A 25,028-nucleotide genomic window follows, 5' to 3' on the forward strand; every position below is an offset into this window, starting at 1 on the left:
CCACTGGGACAAAAGTCAGGAAACGCCAACTAAACAAGAATTTCATCATTTGATTGTTAGCTGTGATCCCAGTTCATACATAAGTAATGTATCCTGCACAATAGATACACAATAAATACACTTACGCTGTTGCGTGGAGACTTGTTATGTTTAATATGTCTTCTTTCAACAGGCTCCTGACTGGAGATCTTGCAGGAACTGGAGCTTCGCATCTTAGATTGTTTAGCAGCTGGATTTTGTCCAGCACAGCTGGAAAACCTCAGACTTCCAGACTCCCCATGTCGCTTTCTTCCCAAGCAGAGGGGTCCGAAGTGCTTCAGCAGCTTCCCTGGCAATACCAGCAGGTACGGACCCGGAAAAGAGGCACCGAGTATCAGCCCAAGAACATCAAGCGTAAAAGAACGCATGGCTGGATCAAGAGGATCAGCTCCCAAGGCGGCATCGAGGTGATTCTGCGCCGCATGTTGAAAGGACGGAAATCCCTCACACACTGAGACCTCTAGAGACGAGAAATCCTGCTGGCGGTGGAAATGTTGCTCTGAATGCTGCAGGGAAGTGTGTGTCGGGTGATGCTGAGACCTGACAGCTGACCCGTTCTGGCTTCTGGCCATGTGACCCGACAGTCTCACCCACCTGCATCAAGATCATCTGGTCTAATAAAAAGGATTTAATGGAGTCAGTTTTGTTTGTACTAAAATGTAAACATTTTTTTCTTTTGCTAATCTAAATATAGTTGTTGTCTCACAACTTTATTAAACTGTCAAAGCTTCATACTTCTTATTTTTTATTCAACTTTTATTTCAGCAGGAAAGTCCCATTCAGGTTAAGAACCTCTTTCTCCAGCGAGTCCTGGCCAAGAGGCAGCAAGAGTTACAGGCAGTTTACATGTTACCACTTAAACAGAACAAATAATTAAAAGTAATTACAACTAAAGGAGGACATCTCAAAATGTCTGACTCTGGACTTTAAACCGTTCAAAGAAATAAGTTGTGATACTTTCCAGCCTCTCTGCAAAGAGTTCCACGTAGACGGAGCGGAGTAGACAAAGGACCTTTTTCCCAGTTCTGTGTGGGCAAATGAAACAGAAAGCATCAAATAAGAATCAACACATCTCTGTGTGATTAAATCACAGATATTGGATGGCAGCAGCCCAAGCATGGCCTTATAAATAAAGATATAGCAATGCCCCGTTCTGATGGACAACGAAGGCCGTCCTACTCAGGATATATTTCAAAATGATGGGTCATGCTTTTACAGTTTGTAATAAACCTCAGAGATGCACGTAAACCATGTCGACTTTATGTAGACATGGAGCTGAATCAGTCCGATACACCAGATCACTATAATGTAAAACAGATAAACATGTAGCAGCTATGAGCTGTTTTTTAGCTTTAAAAGAAAAATATTTGTTTAGAAAGAAAAAAGACAATCTGAGTTTTAGTTTCTTCACAAGATTTTCTGTACAGTAACGGTGATGTTGGTGATGGTCACCAGTAAATTTGCATCTGGTTAGATTTAATAACTGATTTAACTTAATTCAAACTGCAGCATGCGAGTTAAAGTATTGGTGGATGGACTTTAATCTTAGTTTTATGGAGGTTCAGTCCCGCGGGAGAAAACCAGGAGGATAGAAAAAGATGGGGAGAAATGAAGTCTATTCATGGTGAACCTTCCTGCCAGCTGGAATCAGTTACCATGGTAACAGACTTGGAGTTAGACCAGCATTTTAATCTGGAGCAGAAAAGCCAGACTTTCCCCAGCTCAGGTTCTGGTTCGGGACTCTGGGTCTGCTGTGGTGAGAAAATCCTGCACTTGGTTCTCAGACGAGCTTGAGAGCTTTTTTTTTTTTTTTAAATTTATTTTTTTTAATTGAACCTTTGAAGCAGCAATACAAAACAAAAGCTGGTAACAAAAGCAACAGAGACCTTGATATAACAGTATAGTAACAAAGAAGGTAACAGCATATGGAACATAAAACAGCACAAAGATTTGTGAGTTAAATTATACAAAAAGCACAAGTACAAATGCATAAAAAAAGCATACATAAAAAAAAACAACAACAGGGAAATAGAATTTGAAATTATGGAAGAAAGAAGTTTTTCTTTTTAAAACTGTGTGGAGGATAGATAAGATATTATTGTTCTTTTTATTATTTTTAATCTGGTTTAGAGAAGAGAGGAGAAAGTTAGTTTCAGTCTTAAAGGTAAGGAAAGATGGGATCATTCCTTGACATTTTTGTTTGTGAAGACAACATTTAGCTTGCAGGGTAAACAAATGAAAGAGTTCTACTGCTTTATTAACAGGTTTTCATATTAAAACAAAGTCTTTTGCAGTAAAGGGAGTAAGATGAGTTAACAGGTGATTATTTAAACTATTAATAAATGTTTCTGTCTTCTCACAATCAAGCAAGAGGTGTTTAAGCGTTTCATCTGTTATTAGAAAAGGAACAAACAGTATTTATGTCTCTGTAGTTGGAGATAATAACATTTACAGGTTATATTTTACGAAGAATTTTAAAGTCTTAAAGCTTTGGTCCGAATAGCCCCGCCTATCCATGAAACGTAACGGATATTTGGCCAATCAGAACGCCGCTTTTCCAGACGCAGTCAGAAATGAACCAATAGGAGAGCGCGCAGATAAACCGTCATCACCCCCAAACTCACAAACAACAAAGATGGAGTCGTGAAGGAGCAGCGCGTTAGCCACGCAGGGACATTCAGACCCAGTTTCACTCTTATGATCTCATCTAATCCACGGAACCGGTTCGAACATAAAGGAGGGAGGTGATGTGAACATATCGGAGGTAGTCTGAGTTTCACATCCGTCCCGAGAAGCTGCAGGGAAAGACGAAAACAACGGAGCTTAGCGGCTAACAGCTTTACTTTCACAGAACCCAACAGAACCCAGCCGGCCTACAGAACCCAGCAGAACCAGCTGGCTCACAGAACCCAACAGAACTCAGCTGGTCCACAAAACCCAGCAGAACCCAGCCGGCCTACAGAACCCAGCAGAACCAGCTGGCTCACAGAACCCAACAGAACTCAGCCGGCCTACAGAACCCAGCAGAACCCAGCCGGCCTACAGAACCCAGCAGAACCAGCTGGCTCACAGAACCCAACAGAACTCAGCCGGCCTACAGAACCCAGCAGAACCAGCTGGCTCACAGAACCCAACAGAACTCAGCTGGCCGACAGAACCCAGCTGGATCACAGAACCCAGCAGAACCCAGCTGGTCCACTGAACCCAGCAGATCCCAGCTGACCAACAGAACCCAGCAGAACCAGCTGGTCCACTTAACCCAGAAGAACAAGCATAACCTAGCAGAACCCAGCTGCTCCACAGAACCCAGCAGAACCCAGCTGGCCTACAGAACCCAGTCGGCCTACAGAACCCAGCAGAACCCAGCTGGCCTACAGAACCCAGTCGGCCTACAGAACCCAACAGAACCCAGCTGGCCGACAGAACCCAACAGAACCCAGCTGGTCCACAGAACCCAAGTGAACCAGCTGGTCCACAGAACCCAGAAGAACCCAGCTGGACCAGACAGAAAATGGAGAAGGTTGGTTTTATGTTCTGCCTGCTACATGTGTCATGATTATTATACTACAGATATGTTTCCATGTGAGGAATGTAGGATTATTATACTACAGATATGTTTCCATGTGAGGAATGTAGGATTATTATACTACAGATATGTTTCCATGTGAGGAATGTAGGATTATTATACTACAGATATGTTTCCATGTGAGGAATGTAGGATTATTATACTACAGATATGTTTCCATGTGAGGAATGTAGGATTATTATACTACAGATATGTTTCCATGTGAGGAATGTAGGATTATTATACTACAGATATGTTTCCATGTGAGGAATGTAGGATTATTATACTACAGATATGTTTCCATGTGAGGAATGTAGGATTATTAAACTACAGATATGTTTCCATGTGAGGAATGTAGGATTATTAAACTACAGATATGTTTCCATGTGAGGAATGTAGGATTATTATACTACAGATATGTTTCTGAGTTTAGAGAAATACACATAGAGAAGAGTTAAGTCTCATGTTCTGCTCACAGGGAGACTTCCTGAAGGGACTGCCGGTCTACAATAAGACCAACTTCAGCAGGTTCCATGCAGACTCTGTCTGTAAAGTTTCAGTAAGTAGAGAGAAGAACTCGTCTGGTTTAATACTTCAGTTTCTCTTCTGTCTGAAACTAAACTGATGATGTTGTTGCAGAACCGACGGCCATCTGTGTATCTTCCAACCAGAGAGTTTCCTTCTGAGCAGAGTAAGTCCTCAACATCACCTGGAGACGGTGGAGGTGTCTCACTCAGGGAGACGACCGCTACCAACATGTCTTCTCCGGTCTCTCCTGGTCCGGTCTCTGACGGTCCAGTCTCTCCCGGTCTGGTCCCTGACTATCATCTCTCCAGGTCCGGGCCGGTCTCTCCCGGGCCCAGTCCAGTCCCTGACGGTTGTCACTCCCGGTCCGGTCTCTGACGGTCCGGTCTCTCCCGGGCCCAGTCCAGTCCCTGACGGTTGTCACTCCCGGTCCAGTCCCTGATGGTTGTCTCTCCTGTCTCTCCACAGTCATTGTCACCGAGAAGACGAACATCCTGCTGCGGTATCTCCACCAGCAGTGGGATAAGAAGGTAATTCGTGGTTGCCATGGTAACGGGGGAGGAAAAAACCGGTTGTTTTTGGTAAACTTCCTTTTCTTCACCAGAATGCAGCCAAGAAGCGAGAACCGGACTCAACCGAAGGGGAAAACACGGCGCCTCCACGAAAAGTTGCCCGGACGGACGGTTGTGATGAGGATTCGTAAACATCCCGGCTGTCGTTGTGGAGACCGATCTGCTCCATGAGGACTGTTTTAACTCCAGAGCTGCCGTCACATGGCAGGTCCGGTACCATGAAGCAGCCATGCTTCTGCAGAGGGTGTGGAAGCAGCGTCCATCTTCCTCCTCACTCCGTCTCATTCTCCTGTAAACAGCGTCCCGTCACGCCTGCTGCTTTAGTTAACCTAGCCTACCAGGGGTTTCTGTGGTTACCATGGTGCTGGTTGAGGATTTGTCATTTATTGCCTGATATGGAAGCAGACGTGTTGCATGATGTCCAGGAAGAGAAACGCTGAGTTACAGAAATAGCTAACCAGCAGCGTTCCGTAGCCGTCAAAGTTTGATGCTGTCTGTCCTGCAGGTTAACAGCAAGTTATCAACAGGTTAACAGCTGGTTAACGGCAAGTTAGCATCGGGTTAACAACAAATTAGCATCAGGTTAACAGCTGGTTATTGGGTTATCAACAGGTTAACAGCAAGTTTTTGGGTTAACAGCTGCTTATCATCAGGTTAACAGCTGTTATCAGCAAGTTAGCATCAGGGTAACAGCTGGTTATTGGGTTGACAGCTGCTTATCATCAGGTTAACAGCAAGTTACCATCAGGTTAACAGCTATTAAAAGCAAGTTACCGTCAGGTTAACAGCTGGTTATCATCAGGTTAACAGCAAGTTTTTGGGTTAACAGCTGCTTATCATCAGGTTAACAGCTGTTAACAGCAAGTTATCATCAAGTTAACAGCAAGTTACCATCAGGTTAACAGCTGGTTAACGGCACGTTATCATCAGGTTAACAACTGGTTTCGGCACATTAACATCAGTTTAACAGCAAGTTACCAGGTTAACAGCAAGTTAGTATCAGGTTAGCTGCTGATTAATAGCAAGTTATCATCAGGTTATCGACAAGTTAACATCAGGTTAACAGTTGGTTAGGAGGTTAATAAGAATTTATCAGGTTCACAGAAGGTTCATAATGGGATAGGATCAGGTTAACAGCAGGTTAACATTTGGTTAACAACAGGGTATTATCATGCTAAAAGTGGGTTGACATCAGGTTAACAGTAGGTTAAGATCATTAACAGCTGGTTAGTGCCAAGTTACAGTAAGTTAGCATCAGGTTAACAGGGGTTTAACCTCAAGTTAACAATGGGTCATCAGGTTAAATGTGGGTTAACATCAGGTTGACAGATGGTTAACAGCAAGTTATCAGGTTAATAGGAATTTAATCGGGTTCACAGCAGGTTCACAATGGGTTAGGATCAGGTTAATGCCTGGTTAACATTTGGTAATAGTGGCGTATCATCAGGTTAACAGGAGGTTAACCACAAGTTAACAGTGGGTTATCAGGTTAAATGTAAGTTGACATCAGGTTAACAGATAGTTAGCATCAGGTTAACGGGGGGTTAACCACAAGTTAACAGTGGGTTGTCAGGTTAAATGTGGGCTAACATCAGGGCGACAGCTGGTTAGCATCCGGTTAACAGTGTGTTACTGTAGGAATATGCTGGCTGCTAACCAGCAGTCATGTCTGGTTAAACACGTCAACAATCTGAGTCCCACTGAAGGGAGCGTGTTCTAGCTAACTGACTGCTGAATGTGTTCTGCATGTTCCGTGTCCAGCTCACCGCTACCCTGCACATATGGGACTTATTTATTAATGTTGCGACTCTTCTGTAATCAGCGAACACTCAGGACCTCCATGTTGCTGTTGGAGGCCTTTAGCTACCTGCAGCTTCACCTGCGTTCTGGACTCGTCACCGTTTATTTCAGCTGCTGATGCAAATGCAAGAAATAACTCTTTTTAATGACAAACCACCTTCTTTTTGTGACTTTTCATAGTTTATTCATCTTCTGACACCAGAATAAGTTTGGAATGTGTTTATTTTTGCTTTGAGATTATTATAAATATTCTAAAATAAATGTGTTAATTTAAATTCCTCCGGCGTCGCAGCGTGTGATGAACTAGCTCACAATAACACGAACAACACAAACTATATATAAGTCTGGACTTGTTGGATTAACCTAAACAGAATCTCAACAGGTTATATCTGTCAGTAGAAACATCTGAAGGAGCTTTTACTGGTTTAACTGGGATCAGGTCAGTGATGTAACTGGGAGTAAAAGTCTCTCGGATGGAGGATGGACCCACCAATCTGAGACAAACTGATACAAACATTCAGAAAAATGTTCCTCAGACCGTGAAGCTCCATGATCTACGACGTAGAACATCATCAGAAGATTCTGGAGGAATCCCTGTACGCACCCTGTCTCAGTTTCATCATCCGATATGTTGTTTATCTTCTGCTGGGAATAAAATATGACTATATGAGGCTTATAAATAATTTATTCTGTTTTTATTTACATGTTAAACAGCATATCGACTTGTTTCCAGAATACAAGTTGTAGGAAACTCCACTCTGACATTTATTTATAAGGAATTGTGTTTTCATACCTGCCCTGTGTCCAGGAGCCAAACCAGCCGACATTCAGCAGTATTTACTCCTCTACATTAACTGGTGGTGATGCTGATTCAAGTGAGATTTATTTGCATCATAGTAACATTCACTAACTTATGTAGTAAAATAATTTATAGAAAATCAAAGTTTGGAAAAATAGAATATTTTTCATGGTCACAGTGAATTTATCTGACCGATTGCAGGAGAATACGATGGCTTTAAAATGCAGTAAAATAAAAGGAGTGAGGTGTCATGCAGGCACATGACAGCATGCATTTGGTGCTGGCGCCGTAGCGGGACGAGCCAGGACCCGGAAGCTGGTGCTGACAGGAAAACCCATCAGCATCGATGATCCCAGGTCCAGAACCAGGCAGTCATGCAGGTTACTGGAGGTGTTACACCTACTGTACATGGTCTACATGGAAGGTGGGAGTGTTGTCATGTGCATCACCGTGCACATGCTCCCTGTGGTCAGCACGTCCTAGCACCTGTACGGCGCGCTCATTTAATTCTGTTTATAAAGTCTTTGGGGTTTCTGCATCGGGTACTTGTTTATCGGGCTCGTTAGAGGGCAACTCCTCCGCGGATGTGCTGACATCCGCCCTGCTGGACTGAGTGGTAGTGGTCTGGTTTGGCTGCTGGGTCCCGTTAGCACACACCACGCTTCCCTCAGATTTACTGAAACTGAAGAGTTTCCCTGGACTGAAGGTCCTGGTGGGGGACTGCGACCTCTCCTGGCCACCAGGGGGCGCTGAGCATGTTGCCGTTGATCCCGACGTCGCTCCGACTGCAGCAGCCGGCTCTTTCTTCCCCTCGGGGGACTTCAGGAACTTGAGGAACCCGGGGAGCTTGGCCTCGCCTCCTGTTGGAGACTGTGCCGGCGAGCGGGAGGAGCTGGAGGAGAACTTTCCCTGCAGAGGAATGATCTGCTTCAGCTTCATCACGTTGTTGTTCCCCAGCAGAGAGCTGGGCCTCTTGGGCTTGTCCCCCGCCTTGCTGCCCTGCGCTTTGTCGTGGTGGTGCTGGTGCTGGGGGTCCGCCTTGTGGTAGTCATTCTCCTGACGGGCTTCGGCCTGCAGCTCAGCCTGACGGTGAAGCTCCTCTTCCTCACGTCGCCTCCTGAGCTGCTGCTGGAAGTGCTGCTGGGCCTGCAGCTCATGCTTCTAACAAATACAGACAAACAGAGTCAGAGAGAGAAACAGACAGATGAAACAACACATTTCTACACATCCTAAGCTGTCTGTTCACAAACACTTGATCCAGGTTGGGTCTGCAACCTGCTGCTCCAGGAAAGTGCCCGAACCCTGCAGCGAGCAGCAGGTTGCAGACCCCTGCCTGGTGGACCTGCAGGTTGCAGACCCCTGCCTGGTGGACCTGCAGGTTGCAGACCCCTGCCTGGTGGACCTGCAGGTTGCAGACCCCTGCCTGGTGGACCTGCAGGTTGCAGACTCCTGCCTGGTGGACCTGCAGGTTGCAGACTCCTGGTTTAAGCCATATATGTGTTAGAAAATAGTAGCACAACAGCATTTTCTGTCTTCCTGTAGAAACGTTTCGGAGTTTTCCAGTCAGCTGTTCATGCAGCTTCTAACCGCAGCGTCAGCTGACTGCACGGCAATGTTTAAACTGAAACCTGATGTTTTGTGCCTGCAGCAGGTTCCAGTAACGCTGGAACAGTTATGTTTACCTGTCTTACATCTCATCTGTTTGGGAACTGAGACGGCAACAGTTGAATCAAATCAAATCAAATCAAAGATACTTTTTTCATACTTTCAAATTCAAGGTTCAAGCCAGCTCGTCCAAGGTTTGACATACAGACATGTAACAGCTTTACTGGGTCAGGAACAGCCATCAGCCATCAGCTGTTCTTTTGCAATTCAAAGTTTTAGGCTGAAGCTGCATGAAATGCTGAACCTGTTCACTTTGGCTGCATCTGTCTGGACCATTATGACAAGTTTTGCTAGTAGAAATCATTGCATTTGACTCTTTAAACAGCTTTTACGGTTGTTTTCGTCTAACCTGGCACCACACAACACAATCACACTGTCTGCAGACGACCGAAACAGAACAAGTCTGCAACACGGAACACATCAGGTTAATGCATACCCAGAGACAACACGTGACACGTATGAACACACATTTACTACCATAACACAACGTGCAGCCAACAGCAAGTCGGATGTTGGCAGAAGGTCTTTCAAGCTATGACGTAGCTATACCTTGAAAGCTTCCCTTCGTCGGTACTCTAGCTTGGCCATCTCGTCTGCTACCCAGCCAGGGATATCAGGGATGGCAACATGGATGACGTACTTTAGGAGGATTGCAAAGTGCTGAAAACCACCAAGACCACAAAGGGACAAACTCAACAGACTGAAGCACAATCACATACTTCTATTACATCATACTTGTTTCTATTTCTGTGGTCAGATACATGTAATAGATCAGGGGTGTCAAACACACATCAGGGGCCAAAACCGGCCCACCGGAGGGTCCAATCTGGCCTAACGGATGAGTTTAGTACATGTGAAAATGACAGATACTAACAGATGCTTTAATGAAAAGCATGTCATTCCCAACTCATCCACTAGAGGCTGCAGCCATTTAAAGTCAGGCGGCGAGTTTGTTCCATCTTTTCTTTCCGACGATAGTTCCTACGATAAGCTGAGTTGGACCAGGTGCTCAGGGTTACGACACACACATGGAAATGTACATGTATGTAAAGCAGGGGTCACCAACTCCGGTCCTGAAGGGCTACCATCCTGCAGGTTTTATTGTTTTCCAGGTACAACACACCTGACCCAAACCAATGGCTCATTAACAGGCAGGTGCAGAAGATGACAACAAGTTCTTGGAGAACCTTTTCACTTGGATCAAATGTGTTGTACAAGGGAAACACTAAAACCTGCAGGATGGTTGCCCTCAAGGACTGCAGTTGGTGACCCCTGATGTAAAGTAACCTCTACATCTGGAACCTGTCCTCTGAAATGCTGGACGTTTCCTGGGATTAAATGTTTACTGATGATGTAGCTGCTGGAATAAACCTGGAATGAAATATGTAATCAAATGTAATGTATATAAAGAATTTAAACTTCAGTTCATGTTATGAATAAAATGTTTTAAATGATGATAAATTCAAAATTTCAAGAAAAGCAGTTTTTATAATTATATCTGTAATTACAAATACATTAAATAAATGTAAAATATTTTTTTTGTTTAAATGTATTGAGTAAATTAAATAAAAACATCAAATAAATGTATAACTGAAGCAAAATATTATTGAATCTTTTTATTCTATTCTATTCTACAGTCATTTTATCCAAAGCGACTTACATATGAGTGAGAACAACACGAACTTCAAGAACTTCACTTATTTTCTCTATAATGATCATAAATGATGGTTTATAACACATAAACATCTTGTTTACGTGTTATTTTTTGGGGTATTATGTTGGCATACTGGAGACCAGATTGCTCTGATCCGAAATGAGTCTGATTCCCCTGATCTGTGACATATGTTCAATAATGAACCAAGAGTCAGAAATAATAGGATAAAAGATGTATGGCACCATGCGTACCTCCAATAAGACGATGGAGATAATGGTCATCTCAGGACTCAGCCACGGGAACAGACGCTGGAGCTGTCCACACTGACCAATCAGGTAACAGTTTACTATAATGGCGATTAAGCCCATGGCTTCCATGGCGGTCTGGAGTGAGACAGAGATGGATGGAGACATTTACAAGCCAGGCAGACTGGAAGGTTTCCTACCGAGAAGCAAGCAGACCTGCCACTGGCCGATGTTCTCCACCCGCTGTCCAAACGGTCTCTGCAGGCCGGTGCACAGCTTCAGGGCATCGCTGCGGATCTCAATGATGTTGTTGATAAGGGCGCACATGGCCGCTAGGGGGAAGGCCGAGGAGAAGAGCACCACGTAGCCGAACTGAATGAACATCTCCTGGTAGTCCTGCAGGGTTCCCTGAGGAGGTCAGATGGTATTATACCACCAATACATATAAAATATCACTCCGTAAAACAACTCTGGAGAACTAAATCCGCCTCTGCAGAGGGGGAAAAACAGCCGGAGATCCTCCCAGAACTGCGTGCCCCAGTAAGGCCAAAGGTCAGATGCTAAAAAACAAGAAAAAAACTGAAGCTGAGAATTTCAAAGGTCTGCAGCAGAACAAACAACATGGCCGCACAGCGTTGCTTTACAGAGAACAGACCACAAGACTTCTCCACCAATCAGCAGCGTGCTACACTGTCATACGGCTGGTCCACTGGTAGTTCCAGACCAGTATCAGAGAGGGGCTGGAGGTTCCAGGCCAGTATCAGAGGGGATCTGGAGGTGGTAGACCAGTATCAGAGGGGATCTGGAGGTGGTAGACCAGTATCAGAGGGGATCTGGAGGTGGTAGACCAGTATCAGAGGGGATCTGGAGGTGGTAGACCAGTATCAGAGGGGATCTGGAGGTGTTAGACCAGTATCATAGAGAGACTGGAAGTGGTAGACCAGTATCAGAGGGGATCTGGAGGTGGTAGACCAGTATCAGAGGGGATCTGGAGGTGGTAGACCAGTATCATAGAGAGACTGGAAGTGGTAGACCAGTATCAGAGGGGATCTGGAGGTGGTAGACCAGTATCAGAGGGGATCTGGAGGTGGTAGACCAGTATCAGAGGGGATCTGGAGGTGGTAGACCAGTATCAGAGGGGATCTGGAGGTGGTAGACCAGTATCAGAGGGGATCTGGAAGTGGTAGACCAGTATCAGAGGGGATCTGGAGGTGGTAGACCAGTATCAGAGGGGATCTGGAGGTGGTAGACCAGTATCATAGAGAGACTGGAAGTGGTAGACCAGTATCAGAGGAGATCTGGAGGTGGTAGACCAGTATCATAGAGAGACTGGAAGTGGTAGACCAGTATCAGAGGGGATCTGGAGGTGGTAGACCAGTATCAGAGGGGATCTGGAGGTGGTAGACCAGTATCAGAGGGGATCTGGAGGTGGTAGACCAGTATCAGGTGGTTTCTGGATGTTTACCATGGTATATAAAAGGATCATTAGATATAAACATGGAGGTTGGACTGAGTTCCGTACCTCGTACGTCTGCATGCAGCTCTCGATCTCTGCCTGGGTCAGACTGACCGCTTTGGGCTCCTCTGGTGGGTCGATCCATGACTTCTTCCCCTCTCCTGCGTTTTTTCTTCCCAGACTGGAGTCGTGGTTTGGGAGGGACACGCCGGCGTCCTGCTGAGTAAACATTCCTGTAAACTCCGAGATACAAAGCGAGGAATGAAAACTGGTGATGGAGAATCAAACTACATACTGATGATTCACAATCACTGTCCTCATCGCAGCTGTCAAAAATACTGGACGGGTCCATCCCGTCTTCCACCAGCGTGGGACTGTCCTCCAGGAACGTCTCGTCCACGCCCTGTGTGACGTCCTGGTAGTCCACCTTCTCGGTGAAGCTGACTTTCCGTTGCTTCAAGACGCAGTCAGTCATGTCCCACTCTTCCTCCGTCAGCCTAAAGCCGGCTTTCAGGTCACCTCTTCTCTTCGGCTCCGCGTCACAGTCGCCGACTTGACCTCTGGGACCCAAAAAGGAATAAGACGTGATTGAGGCCTGGGCCTTTCCCAGAGCGAGGCGGCCGTACTTCAGCATGATGGCCTGGAGGAGCTCCCACAGCACCTTAGGGGTGAAGACACCCAGCTTGCTTTGCTCGTACAGGTAAGGCTGAAGGACTTCTTTGATGTTCTGCAGAAACTGGCGGAAAATCAGCAGAGTAGCGAGCATCTGTAAAGAAAAGACGGATTTTTTGTAACATAGCATGAAAACACACATCACATGTTTGCACACACACAGATAAAAAATGTCCACTCCCGGCTCGGACCAGTTAAAGCTGGTTGGTTTTAATGAGTTTTCTATAAAATAAACCTGCAGGATGTTACTGTTGGACACATTCAGGTCCAGAGCAGCAGAAAACCGCACACATGAGTGTATATCCAAGAGTTCATGAATAGAAAAGAGCAACATGAGAGACCATGAATCCACCACCGTGAGAACAAATTTACTCTTTTCCAGTTGTGGACTGGACTGGACTGTACTAGACTGGACTGAACTGAATTAGACTAGACTGGACTGTACTAGACTGGACTGAACTGAATTAGACTAGACTGGACTGGTCTGGACTGGACTGGACTGAATTGGACTGAACTGCACTGTACTGGAATGAAGTGGATTATACTAAACTGGATTGGACTCTACTGGACTAAACTCGACTGGACTGGAGTAGACTGTTCTGGACTGCAGTATACAGAACTGTAGTGTAGTGTACTGGACTAAACTGGACTGAAGTGAGCTATACTAAACTGGACTGGACTCTACTTGACTAAACTGGAATAGACTAGACTGTACTGGACTGGACTGGACTGGATTTGACTGGACTGGACTGAACTGGACTGGACTGGACTGGACTGGACTGGACTAAACTGGACTGGACTGGGCTGGACTGGACTGGATTTGACTGGACTGGACTAGACTGGACTGGATTTGACTGGACTGGACTGGACTGGATTTGACTGGACTGGACTAGACCGGACTGGATTTGACTGGACTGGACTGGACTGGACTGGACTGGACTGGACTGGATTTGACTGGACTGGACTAGACTGGACTGGATTTGACTGGACTGGACTGAACAACCAAAAACCATGAAAGTATTGAAAGGCTCGTGATGAAGCTGCAGTAAAGCAGGTTGGACACGTCTAATAGAAGCACCGTTCCCAGCTGCATTACCTCCTTCAGTCGCTCCATGTCCTTAAGGTAGAACCCGATGTAGAAAAGACTCAGGTAGGAGTTGATGAACTCAAACTACAAGACAATGAAAAACCGTTGCGGGGACTAAAAACTTCAGGGCAGACTTTGTGTGTGTTTGAGGCTGATAAGAAGCTCAACTCACAAAAACCATCTTGATGATGAGATTGTTCTCGTAGGCACTCTGAAGTCTGTAGTTCTCTGGAAAAGACAGGAAACCATGAGACGGTCTGAACATGATGTCAAGGTCTACGGTTTTATGACAAGAGAGGACAGGACAGGACAGGACAAGACAGGACAGGACAGGACAGGACAGGACAGGACAGGACAAGACAGGACAGGACAGGACAAGACAGAACAGGACAACCAGGACAAGACAAGACAAGACAAGACAACCCAGGACAAGACAGAACAAGACAAGACAGGACAAGACAAGACAAGACAAGACAGGACAAGACAAGACAGGACAAGACAGGACAGGACAACCAGGACAAGACAGGACAAGACAAGACAGGACAAGACAAGACAAGACAAGACAAGACAAGACAAGACAGGACAGGACAGGACAAGACAAGACAAGACAAGACAGGACAAGACAGGACAGGACAACCAGGACAAGACAGGACAAGACAAGACAAGACAGGACAAGACAAGACAAGACAGGACAAGACAAGACAGGACAGGACAGGACAGGACAACCAGGACAAGACAGGACAAGACAAGACAGGACAAGACAAGACAAGACAAGACAAGACAAGACAGGACAGGACAGGACAAGACAAGACAAGACAAGACAGGACAAGACAAGACAAGACAAGACAAGACAAGACAAGACAGGACAAGACAAGACAAGACAAGACAAGACAGGACAAGACAGGACAAGACAAGACAAGACAAGACAAGACAGGACAAGACAAGACAAGACAAGACAGGACAAGACAATACAAGACAAGACAGAACAAGACAGGACAAGACAGGACAGGAGAGGACAGGACAGGACAGGACAAGACAAGACAAGACAAGACAAGACAAGACAAGACAGGACAAGACAAGACAGGACAGGACAGGACAGGACAACCAGGACAAGACAGGACAAGACAAGACAGGACAAGACAAGACAAGACAAGACAAGACAAGACAGGACAGGACAGGACAAGACAAGACAAGACAAGACAGGACAAGACAAGACAAGACAAGACAAGACAAGACAGGACAAGACAAGACAAGACAAGACAAGACAGGACAAGACAGGACAAGACAAGACAAGACAAGACAAGACAGGACAAGACAAGACAAGACAAGACAGGACAAGACAATACAAGACAAGACAGAACAAGACAGGACAAGACAAGACAAGACAATACAAGACAAGACAGAACAAGACAAGACAGGACAAGACAAGACAAGACAAGACAGGACAAGACAAGACAGGACAAGACAGGACAAGACAGGACAGGACAAGACAAGACAAGACAGAACAAGACAAGACAGGACAAGACAAGACAGGACAACCAGGACAGGACAGGACAGGACAACCAGGACAAGACAGGACAAGACAGGACAAGACAGGACAAGACAAGACAAGACAAGACAGGACAACCAGGACAAGACAAGACAAGACAGGACAAGACAAGACAAGACAAGACAAGACAAGACAAGACAAGACAAGACAAGACAGGACAAGACAAGACAAGACAAGACAAGACAGGACAAGACAAGACAAGACAAGACAAGACAGGACAAGACAAGACAGGACAGGACAAGACAAGACAAGACAAGACAGGACAAGACAGGACAGGACAACCAGGACAGGACAGGACAACCAGGACAAGACAGGACAAGACAAGACAGGCAGGACAGGACAGGACAAGACAAGACAAGACAAGACAGGACAAGACAAGACAAGACAAGACAAGACAGGACAAGACAAGACAAGACAAGACAGGACAAGACAGGACAAGACAAGACAAGACAAGACAGGACAAGACAATACAAGACAAGACAGAACAAGACAAGACAGGACAAGACAAGACAAGACAGGACAAGACAAGACAGGACAAGACAGGACAAGACAGGACAGGACAAGACAAGACAAGACAGAACAAGACAAGACAGGACAAGACAAGACAGGACAACCAGGACAGGACAGGACAGGACAACCAGGACAAGACAGGACAAGACAGGACAAGACAAGACAAGACAAGACAAGACAAGACAAGACAAGACAGGACAAGACAAGACAGGACAGGACAGGACAAGACAAGACAAGACAGGACAAGACAAGACAGGACAGGACAACCAGGACAGGACAGGACAACCAGGACAAGACAAGACAAGACAGGACAAGACAAGACAAGACAGGACAGGACAACCAGGACAGGACAGGACAACCAGGACAAGACAGGACAAGACAAGACAAGACAAGACAAGACAGAACAAGACAAGACAGGACAGGACAACCAGGACAGGACAGGACAACCAGGACAAGACAGGACAAGACAAGACAGGACAGGACAGGACAACCAGGACAAGACAGGACAAGACAAGACAAGACAAGACAAGACAAGACAAGACAGGACAAGACAGAACAAGACAAGACAGGACAGGACAACCAGGACAGGACAGGACAACCAGGACAAGACAGGACAAGACAAGACAGGACAGGACAGGACAACCAGGACAAGACAGGACAAGACAAGACAAGACAAGACAAGACAAGACAGGACAAGACAAGACAGGACAGGACAGGACAACCAGGACAAGACAGGACAAGACAAGACAAGACAGGACAAGACAGGACAAGACAAGACAAGACAAGACAAGACAGGACAAGACAAGACAAGACAAGACAGGACAAGACAGAACAAGACAAGACAGGACAAGACAAGACAAGACAGGACAGGACAACCAGGACAGGACAGGACAACCAGGACAAGACAGGACAAGACAAGACAGAACAAGACAAGACAGGACAAGACAAGACAAGACAGGACAGGGCAGGTCTCAGCTTCACAGAACAGAGGACATCCCTGCAGCAGCCTCTGGACGAGTCCAGCAGGTAACTGGTTGTGTGTCTTACCCATGTCATTGAGCCAGTAGGCGATCTTCTTGTACACTTCATCACATACAGTTACAGTAACGGCCAACAGAATCTTAGGGATGAATCTGGTCACACCAGGAAGCTCCTGGATGTCCATCACCACCTCCTGCAAGGTGACATAACACGCATCGTCTTTACAGCCATACTTCATGGCTAAGCTGGTATTTCTCCCTAACTTCACACTATCGGCCCCTTTTCTCCACCATACCTGCAATTCCAGGCAGAGCAGCATGGCGAGGAAGACAAAGCAGAGGCAGAGGAGGCAGATGGGGAGGCTGACCAGCCATCTGAACACAGCTCTCTTCCAGGGAGGGTAGTAGAACTCCTCACAGCCAGTTATGGGGCTGCAGCGCTTCACGCCCTGCGGAGCAGAATGCCTGCTGGATTCACCTTCTTAGTGCAAAACTTTTATTCAATAACTATCATTTCACTAGTTTAATATTTTTCATCCTTTTACAAATGTTTGCTTTGCAGCTCAGATCATGTAAACAAAGCAAATATCTGATCATAACTACGCAGATGACACTCAGCTCTACGTTACAGACTCACCAGCGGACTGCGGTCGCTGACAATGCTTCTGTTCATGTCTCAGTCACATCAATATGAGCATGTTGTTCGCAGTTTATCCAGGTGAGTCTGAAACCTGCGTGTTTGGAATCAATGGTTTCTTAGTTTTAACATTACTGACGGAAGCATCCAGAGATCTTGGACTCTAGGATCCATTTTAACGTCCAGCAGAAACCAAATCAGCCTGAAGAACAGATTCAGAATAAAACCGATGACTCAGTAAGGGGGTTTCAGTAGTCTGGACCAATGTAGTGGACTTTTACAGGTCTCTCTAAAAACTCACCAGATCGGTCCAGTTCTCTGTCTATGCTGGACTTCACTGGGAAATGTTGCTGTAGGGGTTCCAAGGCCCTGAATGGTTCTGGTCCACAACATAGACCTCATCTTCTGATGCCATATTGTTTACTGGACCAAAATGGCTTTACCAAATCAGACCGGGTTAACAGGACCAAACCAAACCCAACACTTTTCTAGTCCTGGAATGTCTACCAGCCAGACAGAAAACCTGGAGTCTGATTAGTCCTGGTCCAGTGGGTCTGAAAGTTTATTTCAAGACTTGAATAGGAGGTTTTCTTTCTTGCTACTGTTTGCTGATCCCATCATAGATTATCAGTACAAACCCACATGGCCCTGCTATGTCATGAAGTCCCATCAGTTTTACACTTGAAAAGCTTTGCGCTCAACGTGGGGCTCGAACCCACGACCCTGAGATTAAGAGTCTCATGACTGAGCTAGCCAGGCTTGTTGTAAGAAGACTTTCTGCAGGGGAGGGGTAAAACTGACACCAACCCCCCTCAGAGAGCACATGGTCTGCTGTAAACACACTGATGATGTTTCCTGCTGCTGTGAGGAAATCCGCTGCGTGCAGCGATGCAGACAAGCTGACGCTGCTTCTATCTGCAGCAATCCTCACCCTGAACTGAGGCCTGGGCTCCTCCAAGGACTCTGCGGGGGTGTCCAGAGTGCCCCACCGGTAGGCCAGCTCTGCCTCTCGCCTCTTCCAGCGCTCCAGAAATAAAGTTGCCCACACAACGTTGAAGAGGGCAAAAACCACACAGCAGATATCCTGACTGGTCTGTGCAGATAAAATATCAAGATCAACACCACAAACTCGATGGTTCACTTCTTAATAAAGTGTTTCAGAGATACTAGGAGGCCTTTAGAGGTAGGTGGAGAACAGGTTTTAGCACCTGGTCAGCCTCAGCGAGGATCCACAGCAGAAAGCCGATCACAGCGGGGTAGAGCATGGAGTTGGTGTAGAAGCCCAGCCAGGCGAAATACATCCCAATCTTCACCCCGAAGTAGTCACAGATATCATCTAGAGAGGAGAGGAAAAGCATTTACCCCACACCGTGAGGATGAAAAAGTCTAAAGCTAAGATTAAACCAAATCAAAGCAAATCAAACTTTATTTCTATAGCATTTCGTGCTTAAAAAATACAAATGCTTCACATAATAAAACAATTTACATCAAATAGATAAAACACACACTCACATACATCCACAGTCCCCTTACAGCCACCACCTCCCTCACCCATGCCCCATTGGGCCCTATAACAGTTAAAGAAGACGAATGGAAGACGAATGGCCGATGATTACACTCCCGCATCCACACAGCTGCTTTTGTACTGTTTGGCACCTGAGGATTCCAGCAGGGGGCACCTTAGAGAACTCAGACCTCATAAAGCTGCTGGAGTCCAATAAGCCCCAGATGCAGCCTGGAGAATGGGGCGGGGCTGGATGTTGGGCGGCGTTAGATGTCAAATGGACGTGGTTAAACAGGAATGGGTGTTAGGGGTTAGCAATGTCCACCAATCAAAATGTTGAGGGGGCGGGGTTTGACATTCAGCCCCGCCTCATTCACCATACTGCAGCCAAGACCATAGACTGTTTATAAAAAAATGGGCGGAGCTTCCGTGACGTCACCCGTAGGTTTCTCAAGAGCTGAATTGAAGCTCAGTGGGTCGTTCCTACCATCACCATCTTGGCAGAGGCATGCGCGTCATCTCGCCAAGCAAATACAAATATGGGCAAAGAGGTGGAGCTGAGAGGGGGTCTGTGAGCGTCATGGTGGATGATTGACATCGAGCGAACTAAGAGCTAACCGAGCTAAATGAGCTAACCCAGAGATAACAGGAGCTAACCAGCTAACAGAGGTAAGTGGGCTAAAGCTAAGTCACGTTGTTAACCGGCTAAAAACCGCGGTTGTTCTACGTTCTTTAAGTGGGAGATCGGGTACCTGTCAATCAAAAGGACACGCCCCTAAATATGCCGAACTTCGAGATTTTTGAGAGAACGGGCGAGATAGAAAAAAATTCACTCCCCCCACAGTGGTCATGAAGTATTTTTGTACCAGGTTGTAAACATGTTTATTTCTGCTGTAAACATGTTTATTTCTGCTGTGAAGTTGGTCTTTTTAACATGGGAGTCTATGGGGATTCGCTCTGTTTTGCAGCCCCTAGTGGATGAAGGGGGAACTGCAGTTTTATAGACTTCTGCATAGGCTTCACTTTTGGCCGTTTGGTCAAAACCCTCTCCTGGAGTTAGGTGCAGAAACAAACCACAAACATGGAGGCTGCTGTTCCGTTTGGTGGTAGACAAAAAGTCAGGTTTATTTTACACATATGTGAGTTCTATCAGACTTTTTTTTTAAAATCCGACCCAGGTCCCTTTCATATGCGGTCCTAAACCAGATCCACATCTGATCTGTGTGGACATGGTCTGACTGATCATCGACGTCACAGAAATAAGACAATCACAATTCTGCGCTGGTGGAAGACGAGCCTGGCCAAATAATCATGTCACATAACACTGGTGCAACTGGTTAAAGTGGAAGTGTGGACCGGAGAACTGGGTGGGTTACCAGACAGGTGACCCGGTACAAATTTCACACATGTGGGTGGAAAGTTTCCTCTGCAGTGTTTTTGATGTATTTTTGTGAGGTAAAATCTTAGCGTTTCATACCGAGCGGCTGTCTTTCACACACGGCCTGGACCCAGGACGTCATCAGCTGATTGAGAATCCTCTGCTCATGGAGAGGAAACATCTGATGGATCACTCCCCGAGCCACCAGCTCAGGAACTAATGGGACAAAATAACACGTTTCCACACGTTAACAATACAACAGTCACATTTCTGGTCCTCATAGTGGGGATGAAGCTCACAGTGGACCAGAGCCTGGACAGAAACGTCTCAAGCCCTGAAACTGGCTGGTGTTTCTTATGATGTCCTGCTTAGGGAGAGCCAGCTGAGGATTTCACATCAGCACAAGTAGCCTGTAAGCCTTGAAGCTGAGTCTTGCTTAAAGGTTTGTAAAGTTTGGGTATAGCCCTTCTCCGTTAGTTTCTGCTGCAGTGGAGCTGGCTTAAAGTTTGTAAAAGCTGCAGCTGCAAAGCAAAAGCCGACAACATGTTCAACATGGTGAGGTGACGAATGTTCCAACCAAACACATATAGCAACGATGCTGTTAGAACCGCACAAGCAAGAAGTACTGCAGAATTCCACATCCATCCATTATCTGCTCCGCTAAGTCTGATCAACGGTGGGGGGGGGGAGCTGGAGCCCATCCCAGTGGTCTCTGGGTCAGAGGTGGGGTACAACCTGGACAGGTCGCCAGTCCATTGCAGGAACAACACAAAAAAACAAACAACCACTCACACTCACTCCTACGGTCAATTTAAGCCTACATGCATGTCTTTAGATGGTGGGTGGAAGCCAGATTACCTGGAGAGAACCCACGCATACACGGGGAGAACATTGAAACTCCACACAGAAAGGCCACTGAGCCAAGGAACAGTCATCATGATGGGAGTAAATTCCAAAAATGGCATAAAAAGTGACACTATGAGCTCATCTGCGTTCAAAGCAAGAAGTCAAAACCAGAACCAGACTGGGCCGCTCTAATGTGGAGCAGCAAACTGTTCCACAGCTTCAGAGCAGCAACCGTACAGTTCCTGAAGGAGGCATGTTCAGAAGAAGCTGGTGGAAGATCTTCAACCCTGACTGGAGCGTGCTGGTGTTCCTGGAGCCTGCTGGTGCTCCTGGAGCCTGCTGGTGTTCCTGGAGCCTGCTGGTGCTCCTGGAGCCTGCTGGTGCTCCTGGAGCCTGCTGGTGCTCCTGGAGCGTGCTGGTGCTCCTGGAGCCTGCTGGTGTTCCTGCTGGTGTTCCTGGAGCGTGCTGGTGCTCCTGGAGCGTGCTGGTGTTCCTGGAGCCTGCTGGTGTTCCTGGAGCCTGCTGGTGCTCCTGGAGCGTGCTGGTGTTCCTGGAGCGTGCTGGTGCTCCTGGAGCGTGCTGGTGCTCCTGGAGCGTGCTGGTGTTCCTGGAGCGTGCTGGTGCTCCTGGAGCCTGCTGGTGCTCCTGGAGCGTGCTGGTGTTCCTGGAGCCTGCTGGTGCTCCTGGAGCGTGCTGGTGTTCCTGGAGCGTGCTGGTGTTCCTGGAGCGTGCTGGTGCTCCTGGAGCGTGCTGGTGTTCCTGGAGCGTGCTGGTGCTCCTGGAGCCTGCTGGTGCTCCTGGAGCGTGCTGGTGTTCCTGGAGCCTGCTGGTGCTCCTGGAGCCTGCTGGTGTTCCTGGAGCCTGCTGGTGCTCCTGGAGCCTGCTGGTGTTCCTGGAGCCTGCTGGTGCTCCTGGAGCCTGCTGGTGCTCCTGGAGCGTGCTGGTGCTCCTGGAGCCTGCTGGTGCTCCTGGAGCGTGCTGGTGCTCCTGGAGCCTGCTGGTGTTCCTGCTGGTGTTCCTGGAGCGTGCTGGTGCTCCTGGAGCGTGCTGGTGTTCCTGGAGCCTGCTGGTGTTCCTGGAGCCTGCTGGTGCTCCTGGAGCGTGCTGGTGTTCCTGGAGCGTGCTGGTGCTCCTGGAGCCTGCTGGTGCTCCTGGAGCGTGCTGGTGCTCCTGGAGCCTGCTGGTGCTCCTGGAGCGTGCTGGTGTTCCTGGAGCGTGCTGGTGCTCCTGGAGCCTGCTGGTGTTCCTGCTGGTGTTCCTGGAGCGTGCTGGTGCTCCTGGAGCGTGCTGGTGTTCCTGGAGCCTGCTGGTGCTCCTGGAGCCTGCTGGTGTTCCTGGAGCCTGCTGGTGTTCCTGGAGCCTGCTGGTGCTCCTGGAGCCTGCTGGTGTTCCTGGAGCCTGCTGGGGTTCCTGGAGCCTGCTGGTGTTCCTGGAGCCTGCTGGTGCTCCTGGAGCCTGCTGGTGTTCCTGGAGCGTGCTGGTGTTCCTGGAGCCTGCTGGTGCTCCTGGAGCGTGCTGGGGTTCCTGGAGCGTGCTGGTGCTCCTGGAGCCTGCTGGTGTTCCTGGAGCCTGCTGGTGTTCCTGGAGCGTGCTGGTGCTCCTGGAGCGTGCTGGTGTTCCTGGAGCCTGCTGGTGTTCCTGGAGCCTGCTGGTGTTCCTGGAGCGTGCTGGTGTTCCTGGAGCCTGCTGGTGCTCCTGGAGCGTGCTGGTGTTCCTGGAGCCTGCTGGTGCTCTTGGAGCCTGCTGGTGTTCCTGGAGCCTGCTGGGGTTCCTGGAGCCTGCTGGTGTTCCTGGAGCCTGCTGGGGTTCCTGGAGCCTGCTGGTGTTCCTGGAGCCTGCTGGTGCTCCTGGAGCCTGCTGGTGTTCCTGGAGCGTGCTGGTGTTCCTGGAGCCTGCTGGTGCTCCTGGAGCGTGCTGGGGTTCCTGGAGCGTGCTGGTGCTCCTGGAGCCTGCTGGTGTTCCTGGAGCCTGCTGGTGTTCCTGGAGCGTGCTGGTGCTCCTGGAGCGTGCTGGTGTTCCTGGAGCCTGCTGGTGTTCCTGGAGCCTGCTGGTGCTCCTGGAGCCTGCTGGTGCTCCTGGAGCCTGCTGGTGCTCCTGGAGCCTGCTGGTGTTCCTGGAGCGTGCTGGTGTTCCTGGAGCCTGCTGGTGTTCCTGGAGCCTGCTGGTGCTCCTGGAGCGTGCTGGTGTTCCTGGAGCCTGCTGGTGTTCCTGGAGCCTGCTGGTGTTCCTGGAGCGTGCTGGTGTTCCTGGAGCCTGCTGGTGTTCCTGGAGCCTGCTGGTGTTCCTGGAGCCTGCTGGTGCTCCTGGAGCCTGCTGGTGTTCCTGGAGCCTGCTGGTGTTCCTGGAGCCTGCTGGTGTTCCTGGAGCCTGCTGGTGTTCCTGGAGCGTGCTGGTGTTCCTGGAGCCTGCTGGTGTTCCTGGAGCCTGCTGGTGTTCCTGGAGCGTGCTGGTGCTCCTGGAGCCTGCTGGTGTTCCTGCTGGTGTTCCTGGAGCCTGCTGGGGTTCCTGGAGCGTGCTGGTGCTCCTGGAGCGTGCTGGTGCTCCTGGAGCGTGCTGGTGTTCCTGGAGCCTGCTGGTGTTCCTGGAGCGTGCTGGTGCTCCTGGAGCCTGCTGGTGCTCCTGGAGCGTGCTGGTGTTCCTGGAGCCTGCTGGTGTTCCTGGAGCGTGCTGGTGCTCCTGGAGCCTGCTGGTGCTCCTGGAGCCTGCTGGTGTTCCTGGAGCCTGCTGGTGCTCCTGGAGCCTGCTGGTGTTCCTGGAGCCTGCTGGGGTTCCTGGAGCGTGCTGGTGCTCCTGGAGCGTGCTGGTGTTCCTGGAGCGTGCTGGTGCTCCTGGAGCCTGCTGGTGTTCCTGGAGCGTGCTGGTGTTCCTGGAGCCTGCTGGTGTTCCTGGAGCGTGCTGGTGTTCCTGGAGCGTGCTGGTGCTCCTGGAGCGTGCTGGTGCTCCTGGAGCGTGCTGGTGTTCCTGGAGCCTGCTGGTGCTCCTGGAGCCTGCTGGTGTTCCTGGAGCGTGCTGGGGTTCCTGGAGCGTGCTGGTGTTCCTGGAGCGTGCTGGTGTTCCTGGAGCGTGCTGGTGTTCCTGGAGCCTGCTGGTGCTCCTGGAGCCTGCTGGTGTTCCTGGAGCCTGCTGGTGTTCCTGGAGCGTGCTGGGGTTCCTGGAGCGTGCTGGTGTTCCTGGAGCCTGCTGGTGCTCCTGGAGCGTGCTGGTGTTCCTGGAGCGTGCTGGTGCTCCTGGAGCGTGCTGGTGTTCCTGGAGCGTGCTGGTGCTCCTGGAGCGTGCTGGTGCTCCTGGAGCGTGCTGGTGTTCCTGGAGCGTGCTGGTGTTCCTGGAGCGTGCTGGTGCTCCTGGAGCCTGCTGGTGTTCCTGGAGCGTGCTGGTGCTCCTGGAGCCTGCTGGTGTTCCTGGAGCGTGCTGGTGCTCCTGGAGCCTGCTGGTGTTCCTGGAGCGTGCTGGTGTTCCTGGAGCCTGCTGGTGTTCCTGGAGCGTGCTGGTGTTCCTGGAGCGTGCTGGTGTTCCTGGAGCCTGCTGGTGTTCCTGGAGCGTGCTGG

General features: G+C 48.6%; 2 protein-coding genes across 4 annotated transcripts in view; one reads left to right on the plus strand and one right to left on the minus strand.

Moving 5' to 3' along the window:
* The first annotated feature begins 2,669 nt into the window (after positions 1–2,669).
* Positions 2,670–7,075, plus strand: LOC306758360 (DET1- and DDB1-associated protein 1-like). 3 transcript variants are annotated; one of them, XR_013771379.1, is made up of 6 exons: positions 2,670–3,559; positions 4,083–4,163; positions 4,244–4,295; positions 4,598–4,659; positions 4,734–6,189; positions 6,275–7,075. XR_013771379.1 is itself a non-coding variant. In XM_079243673.1 (6 exons), exons 2-6 carry the CDS (start codon positions 3,551–3,553, stop codon positions 4,830–4,832), a joined length of 303 nt encoding a protein of 100 aa, XP_079099799.1. In that variant the 5' UTR covers positions 2,683–2,803; positions 2,901–3,550; the 3' UTR covers positions 4,833–7,075. The 3 variants fall into 3 exon arrangements, 2 of the variants coding, with proteins under 2 accessions (XP_079099798.1, XP_079099799.1); XM_079243673.1 differs by having other exon boundaries at positions 2,683–2,803; positions 2,901–3,559; positions 4,734–7,075; XM_079243672.1 differs by having other exon boundaries at positions 4,734–7,075.
* A 738-nt stretch (positions 7,076–7,813) lies between these two features.
* The window catches only part of ano8a (anoctamin 8a), a gene marked incomplete at both ends in the record, with an annotated part of 34,699 nt that continues 17,484 nt past the window's right edge, over positions 7,814–25,028 (minus strand). Inside the window, 13 exons of the mRNA XM_079243905.1 lie at positions 7,814–8,461; positions 9,515–9,625; positions 10,871–11,002; positions 11,081–11,272; positions 12,387–12,539; positions 12,616–13,086; positions 14,089–14,163; positions 14,252–14,307; positions 17,186–17,312; positions 17,415–17,567; positions 18,687–18,848; positions 18,964–19,091; positions 20,737–20,853. Of these exons, the coding sequence (XP_079100031.1) occupies positions 7,814–8,461; positions 9,515–9,625; positions 10,871–11,002; positions 11,081–11,272; positions 12,387–12,539; positions 12,616–13,086; positions 14,089–14,163; positions 14,252–14,307; positions 17,186–17,312; positions 17,415–17,567; positions 18,687–18,848; positions 18,964–19,091; positions 20,737–20,853 (2,525 nt within the window). The remainder of the gene's footprint in view (positions 8,462–9,514; positions 9,626–10,870; positions 11,003–11,080; positions 11,273–12,386; positions 12,540–12,615; positions 13,087–14,088; positions 14,164–14,251; positions 14,308–17,185; positions 17,313–17,414; positions 17,568–18,686; positions 18,849–18,963; positions 19,092–20,736; positions 20,854–25,028) is intronic.

This window comes from Telmatherina bonti (genome assembly GCF_933228915.1).
Source record: "Telmatherina bonti genome assembly, chromosome: 7".
Classification (NCBI taxonomy): domain Eukaryota; kingdom Metazoa; phylum Chordata; class Actinopteri; order Atheriniformes; family Telmatherinidae; genus Telmatherina; species Telmatherina bonti.